General features: G+C 43.0%; 1 protein-coding gene across 1 annotated transcript in view; it reads right to left on the reverse strand.

Annotated features, from left to right (window-relative positions):
- Positions 1–7,500, reverse strand: part of Elk (Eag-like K[+] channel) — a 110,062-nt gene that overhangs the window by 54,324 nt on the left and 48,238 nt on the right. The window contains exons 4-5 of the mRNA XM_070124834.1: positions 6,480–6,723; positions 2,653–2,813 (exon numbers count right to left, since the gene is read on the reverse strand). Of these exons, the coding sequence (XP_069980935.1) occupies positions 2,653–2,813; positions 6,480–6,723 (405 nt within the window). The remainder of the gene's footprint in view (positions 1–2,652; positions 2,814–6,479; positions 6,724–7,500) is intronic.

Consider the following 7,500-nt stretch of genomic DNA (forward strand, 5'->3'; position numbering starts at 1 on the left):
CTTGGTGCTTCTATTGCTAGGTAGTGATGGCTTCTATATTCTCATACTGTGTGTGTGTGTTGTTTGTGTGTGTGCATGACAAAGGTGTTTGTGTGTGTGTGTTTGTGAGATCAAGGCAAGTGCATTATGCTTCTATTGCTAGGTAGTGATGGCTTCTATATATATATATATATATATATATATATATATATATATATATATATATATATATATATATATATATATATATATATGTATATATATATATATATATATATATATATATATATATATATATATATATATATATATACATATATATACATATAGATATACATATCTATCTATCTATCTATACATATATGCACACACAAACACACCTACATGTGTATGAGTGTGTATATATAGATATGAGAGAGAGAGAGAGAGAGAGAGAGAGAGAGAGAGAGAGAGAGAGAGAGAGAGAGAGAGAGAGAGAGAGAGAGAGAGAGAGAGAGAGAGACAGGCAAAGAATTCACACACCAATAGACAAGAGAAAGAGAGAAAAACTTATTTCGTGGCAATTCCCTATCCATCAGCCCAGTCATGCTCCTGACCAAAAAAAAAAAAAAAAAAAAATAAAAATAAAAAAATAAAAAAATCTCTTTTTTTCCTAACTTCTCTCGTCAGCGGATTCAAAAAGAAGATAATTAAGCCTGGCAGATAACGAATGCGTAATTTGATTAGGGTTATTATTGCCATAACAGTTATAATTATGGGGAAGAGAAGAACAACACTAATTAACGTGAAGAGTTAATTAAACAAGGAAAACAGACGGTGATAGTGAAAAAGAAATTATGAATAGTGTAAAACGAACAACAAATAGTGGATGATAGTACAATTGATGACATGGCGTTTGAAATTAATATAAAAAATCACTTATATCATCTTTTTCATTATTAGTATCGTAAAAAAAACAAAATTGTTATTGCCATTAACACAGCTTCTACTGTAATTATAAAATTAATGATGATAAAGATAATGAAAGCTGATAATGATGATAATAATGTTATTAACAATAAAAATAACAACAATATTAATAACAATAACAATAATGATAATCATAATGATAATAAAGAACAACAATAATAATGATAATAATAATAACAATAAGAGTAACAATAACAATCTTCATCATCATAAAAATGACAATAATCATGACGATAGTGATAGTGAGTCATAATGATATTAACAAAAATGACAGTAATATTGATAGAAAAGTCACAATGCACAACAAACAATTAGCCAACAAACAAATCCTCATCCAACAGAAAAACAACAACAGAAAACAAAACCCGAACCAAAAGTAAACAAAACAACTTCCTAGATTTTAGATTATGAAGCAAGAAAATGGAAAAAAGGAAAAAAAGCCAAGATAAATAAACAAACAAACAAATAAATAAATAGATAAAAGAAAAAGAAAAGACAAAAAATAACACCACAGCCACTAAAGGGCACGACAAACAAACACTCCAAAAAAAGAGAAAGAGAGAGAGAGAGAGAGAGAGAGAGAGAGAGAGACGGAGAGGGAGAGAGAGAGAGAGAGGGAGAGAGAGAGAGAGAGAAAGAGAGAGAGGAGAGAGAGAGAGAGAGAGAGAGAGAGAGAGAGAGAGAGAGAGAGAGAGAGAGAGAGAGAGAGAGAGAGAGAGAGAGAGAGATAGATAGATAGATAGATAGAGAGAGAGAGAGAGAGAGAGAGAGAGAGAGAGAGAGAGACAGAGAGAGAGAGAGAGAGAGAAATCACACCACTGTAAACGTCGAATCAACAACCAACATCTACAACCTACACTTACAAAACAAAAACCAACCTCCAACCCCCCCACCATCTCCCCAACCGCCCTCCCCCACCTCATACTCACAGCACTGTAGACGTCGACCACCAGCAGGAAGTCGCGCCAACAACCTACATCTAAAATCCATACAAAAAAGACGAAACAAAAATTGACAAAGAAAAAAGAAACCCACTTCACCCCCCAAAAAAAAAAGAAACAAAAACACTCCCAAAAACAAAAACAAAACAAAACAAACAAACAAACAAACACTTCCCACCCGCAAAAAAGAGAAACAAAAACAAAAACAAACACTCACCCCCCACCCCCCAAAAAAAATAAGAAGAAACAAAACAAAAAACAAAAACAAACAAACACTCCCCACCCCCAAAACAAAGAAACAAACACTAAAACAAAACAAACACTCCCCCCACCCCCACCCCCCAAAAAAAACACACCACCCCCACCCCCTCATACTCATACTCACAGCACTGTAGACGTCGACCACCAGCAGGACATCGCGCCAACAACCTACATCTAAAATCCATACTTAAAACAAAACAAAAACAAAAAGAACCAAAAAAGAAACAAAACAAAAAACAAAACAAGAAAATAACATTACCCCCCAAAAAAGAAAAAAAACAAAAAACAAAACAAGAAAAAACACTCCCCCCACCCCAAAACAAGAAACAAAACAAAGAAACAGAACAAAACAAAACAAAACACTCCCCCTAACCCCCACCCCCACCCAAAAACAAAACAAAACAAAACAAAAAAATACCCACCACCCCCGCCCTCATACTCATACTAACACCCCCCACCCCCCAACACCTACCACCCCCGCCCCCCTCCCACTCATACTCACAGCACTGTAGACATCAGCCGCCAGCAGGACGTCAAAGGGCATGGCGGCCACGAGGTCGAGCACGAACCAGCCCTTGACGTAATGGGTGGCTATCATACAGGGACTCAGGACCACCTCGCCCTTCTTGTTGACGAAGGTCGTGCGGAAGTTGAGGATGATGTCTGCGGGAGGAGGGGGGGGGAGAAGGAGGGGGTGAGTAAGTGTGAGTAAATGGGTGAGAATTGAGGATGATGGCGGGGGAGGATGATGTCTGCGGGAGGGGGGAGGGGTGAGTAAGGGGTGAGAATTGAGCGTGGTGGGGGGGGAGGATGGTGGCTGCGGGGGGAGGGGGGAGGGGGGGGTGAGTAAGTGGGTGAGAATTGAGCATGATGGCGGAGGATGATGTCTGCGGGAGGGGGAGGGGTGAGTAAGTGGGTGAGAGAATTGAGCATGATGGCGGGGGAGGATGATGTCTGCGGGAGGAGGGAGGGGGGGTGAGTAAGTGGGGTGAGAATTGAGCATGATGGCAGGTGAGAATTGAGGATGATGTCTGCGGGAGGAGGAGGGGAGGGGGTGAGTAAGTGGGTGAGAATTGAGCATGATGGCAGGGGAGGATGATGTCTGCGGGAGGAGGGGGAGGGGGTGAGTAAGTGGGTGAGAATTGAGCATGATGGCGGGGAGGATGATGTCTGCAGGAGGAGGGGGGGAGAAGGGGGGTGAGGTAAGTGGGTGAGAATTGAGCATGATGGCGGGGGAGGATGATGTCTGCAGGAGGAGGGGGAGGGGGGTGAATAAGTGTGAGTAAATGGGTGAGAATTGAGCATGATGGGTGGCTAAATAGGTGTGTATAATGGGTGAGTAAATGGGTGAGTATTGAGTATAATGGGTGGGTAAGTGGGTGAGTATTGAGCATAATTGGTGAGTAAATGGGTGAGTGTTGAGTATAATGGGTGAGTAAGTGGGTGAGTATTGAGTATAATGGGTGAGTATTGAGTATAATGGGTGAGTATTGAGTATAATGGGTGAGAATTGAGCATAATGGGTGGGTAAATGGGTGAGTATTGATCATAATGGGTGAGTAAATGGGTGAGTATTGAGTATAATGGGTTAGTAAATGGTTGAGTATTGAGTATAATGGGTTAATAAATGGGTGAATATTGACTATAATGGGTGAGTAAATGGGTGAGTATTGAGTATAATGGGTTAGTAAATGGTTGAGTATTGAGTATAATGGGTTAGTAAATGGGTGAGTATTGAGCATAATTCGTGAGTAAATGGGTGAGTATTGAGCATAATGGGTGGGTAAATGGGTGAGTATTGAGCATAATTCGTGAGTAAATGGGTGAGTATTGAGCATAATGGGTGGGTAAATGGGTGAGTATTGAGTATAAAGGATGAGAATTGAGCATGATGGGTGAGTAAATGAGTGAGTGATGAGTATAATGGGTGAGTATTGAGTATAATGGGTGAGTATTGAGCATTATGCGTGAGTAATTGGGTGAGCATTAAGTATAGCAGGTTAGTTAATGCGACGAGTACTGAGTATAAGGTGGTTGAGTATGATGTCTGCAAAGGGGATGGGTAAAGGGGTGAGTATTGAGTAAATATGAGTACTGTGTGTAATGGGTGAGTATTGAGCATAATGTGTGAGTATGAGGGATCAGTAATGGGTATAATGGGTGAGTATATGTGGTGAGTATGGTTTTTAGGTAAAGGGATGAGTGTAATGGGTGAGTAAATGCGACGATTATTGAGTATAAGGGGGCGCAGAAGTTGAATATGTCTGCATGAGGGATAGCTAAAGGGGTGAATATATGAGGTGAGTATTGAGTATATAGGGATGGGTAAAGCGGATGAGTACTGAGTATAAGGGGGTGAGTATGATGTAAAGAGTGAGTAAATAGCGATGAACTGTCCAATAGAGATTAATATAAGGTGAATAAATGTTTTGTTGGTGAAGGAGGTATGGAAATTTAATGATGAGGTCTGCAAAGGCATGAGTAAGTTGGATGAGTAAGCAAAAACATGAGTAAGTTGGATGAGTAAGCGAAGGCATGAGTAAGTTGGGTGAGTACGAAAAGACATGAGTAAGTTGGATGAATAAGCAAAGGCATGAGTAAGTTGGATGAATAAGCAAAGGCATGAGTAAGTTGGATGAGTAAGCAAAGGCATGAGTAAGTTGGATGAGTAAGCAAAGGCATGAGTAAGTTGGATGAGTAAGCAAAAACATGAGTAAGTTGGATGAGTAAGCGAAGGCATGAGTAAGTTGGGTGAGTAAGTTGGATGAATAAGCAAAGGCATGAGTAAGTTGAAGGCATGAGTAAGTTGGATGAGTAAGCAAAGGCATGAGTAAGTTGGATGAGTAAGCAAAGGCATGAGTAAGTTGGATGAGTAAGCGAAGGCATGAGTAAGTTGGATGAGTAAGCAAAGGCATGAGTAAGTTGGATGAGTAAGCAAAGGCATGAGTAAGTTGGATGAGTAAGCAAAGGCATGAGTAAGTTGGATGAGTAAGCAAAGGCATGAGTAAGTTGGATGAGTAAGCGAAGGCATGAGTAAGTTGGATGAGTAAGCAAAGGCATGAGTAAGTTGGATGAGTAAGCAAAGGCATGAGTAAGTTGGATGAGTAAGCGAAGGCATGAGTAAGTTGGATGAGTAAGCGAAGGCATGAGTAAGTTGGATGAGTAAGCAAAGGCATGAGTAAGTAAAGACATGAGTAAGTTGGATAAGTAAGCAAAGGCATAAGTAAGTTGGATGAGTAAGCAAATGCATGAGTAAGCAAAGACATGAGTAAGTTGGATGAGTAAGCAAAGACATGAGTAAGTAGTGAGGAAGGAGAGGGGGAAATGGTGAGTACATAATATCTTGTTGGCGAACGTGAGGTGGGTACTGACTTTTAACTTTATGATGATCTCTATTTCAAGTGCTTTCTCTCTCCCTCTTTCTCTCTCTCTCTCTCTCACACCTAATTCTCTCTCCCTCTCTCTCTCTCTCCCGCTTTCTGTCTCTCTATAAATCTCTCTCTCTCTCTCTTTCTCTTTCATTGTCAGTCTTTCTATCTGTCTGTCCATCTCCCTCTCTTTCAGTATCTCTCCGTTTCTCTTTTTTTCTCTCTCACTATCCTCATTCTCTCTTCATACCTATCTTTCCATACCTCCTCTCTCCCTCTTCCTATATTCCCCATTGATCAGTTCATTATCCATCCCTCTTCTTCCCTCTCTTTGTCCTCACACATTCTGTGTATTTAAAGACAAATCTAATCAGCCAATCAAATGTAACTTCCTCTCGAATTCTCAAAAATCCTGAGTTCTGATTGGTTGATATTCAACACGCGTTTCGAGAGGTTGTTGACCAGGGACGTCCTCTCATCCGGGACTTTTTTGGGGGGTAGGGGGGGTGGAGGGGGTGGGGGAGGAGGTGTCTGCGTGTAATGTTTACGTCTGTCTGCTCTCTTACTCTTTTTATTCTGTATTTTGTCTCGTTTCTCTCTGTTTTCTGTTTATGCTGTCTGTCCTGCTTTCCTTTCTCTTTCTCCTTTTGTCTCTCTGTTTCTTAGTTTGTCTGTCTGTCTGTCTGTCTCTCTTTCCCTCTCTCTCTCTCACTGACCGACTCTCTCTCTCTCTCTCTCTCTCTCTCTCTCTCTCTCTGTCACGAACTCACTCTCTCTCACTCCCCTTCTCTCTTTTCCATCACCTCTCCCTCCCATCACCCCCCTCCCCCTCTATACCTCCCCATCCCTACCCCTCCCCCTCTACACACACACCCTCCCTCTCACACTCCCCCATTACCCCTCTCTCCCCTCCCCCTCTCTACCCCTCCTCCCCACCCTCCCCACCCCCCCCCAAACTCACCGACGAAGAACAGCGCCTCCACCACCACGTCGGGCACGATGGTCGGCTTGTCCTGCTGCGTCTCGCTCACCAGGAACGCCGCGTTGTAGGGGACGGTGACGGCGACGTAGAAGGTGGCCAGCAGGATGACCAGGTCCCAGCAGGTTTTGAGCATCCCGTAGTGGGTGAGGATGAAGCGGGATTTCTGGATGCTGGCCGTCTTGTACTCCGGGAGGGGGCCGGCGGAGTGAGGCTGGAGGAGGGTCTGTGGATGGGGTGGGTGGGAGAGAGGGAGTAATGGGGGTAGAGGGATGGGAAGGAGTAGAGGGGGATAAAGGGAGTAGTGGGAGGGGAAGGGGTGGAGGGAGGGGGAGGGGAAGGGAAGGGGTAGGGGGAGGGGGAAGAGATGGGGAAGGTAAGGGGTGAGGGAGGGGGGAAAGGGAGGGGGTAGAGGGAGTAGCGGGAGAAGGAAGGAGTGAGAAATAGGGGATAGAGGGAGGAGGGAAGGGAGGGGAAGGGAAGGGGTGAGGGAAGGGGTGAGGGAGGGGGAAAGGAAGGGGTGAGGGAGGGGGAAAGGAAGGGGAAGGGAGGGAAGGGAAATGAGGGGTAGAGGGTGTGGTGGGGGAAGGGGAAGGGAGGTAGAGGAGTGGGAATGGAGGGGTAGAGGGAGTGGGGGGAGGGAGAGGGGAAGTAAGGTTTGGATGGGGATGTGGGTGGAGGGCAATGGAGGGTTTGGGTAGGGAGGTTGAGGGAGACAAAAGGAATGGACAGACAGATGAAAGAAAGAGAGAAAGAAAAGGAGAGAAAAAAAATATTCGATTAGCTGAAATCTGGTCCTGATGTAAATTCGTCTCTTTCTCTCTCAAAAGATTTTTTCAAAATATGTAATTTAATGTATCTCATTAGTGTCCTGTCTGTGGCACTGGAACAGATTTTTATTTCAAACGCACGGCCAAAAAAAAAAAAAAAAAGAAAAAAATGGCGGACACAATTCTCAAAAATTCAGTCGCTAATTGAACACCGTTGCATTCTTATCTTATTG

The sequence above is a fragment of the Penaeus vannamei genome, chromosome 8 (assembly GCF_042767895.1).
Source record: "Penaeus vannamei isolate JL-2024 chromosome 8, ASM4276789v1, whole genome shotgun sequence".
NCBI lineage: Eukaryota > Metazoa > Arthropoda > Malacostraca > Decapoda > Penaeidae > Penaeus > Penaeus vannamei.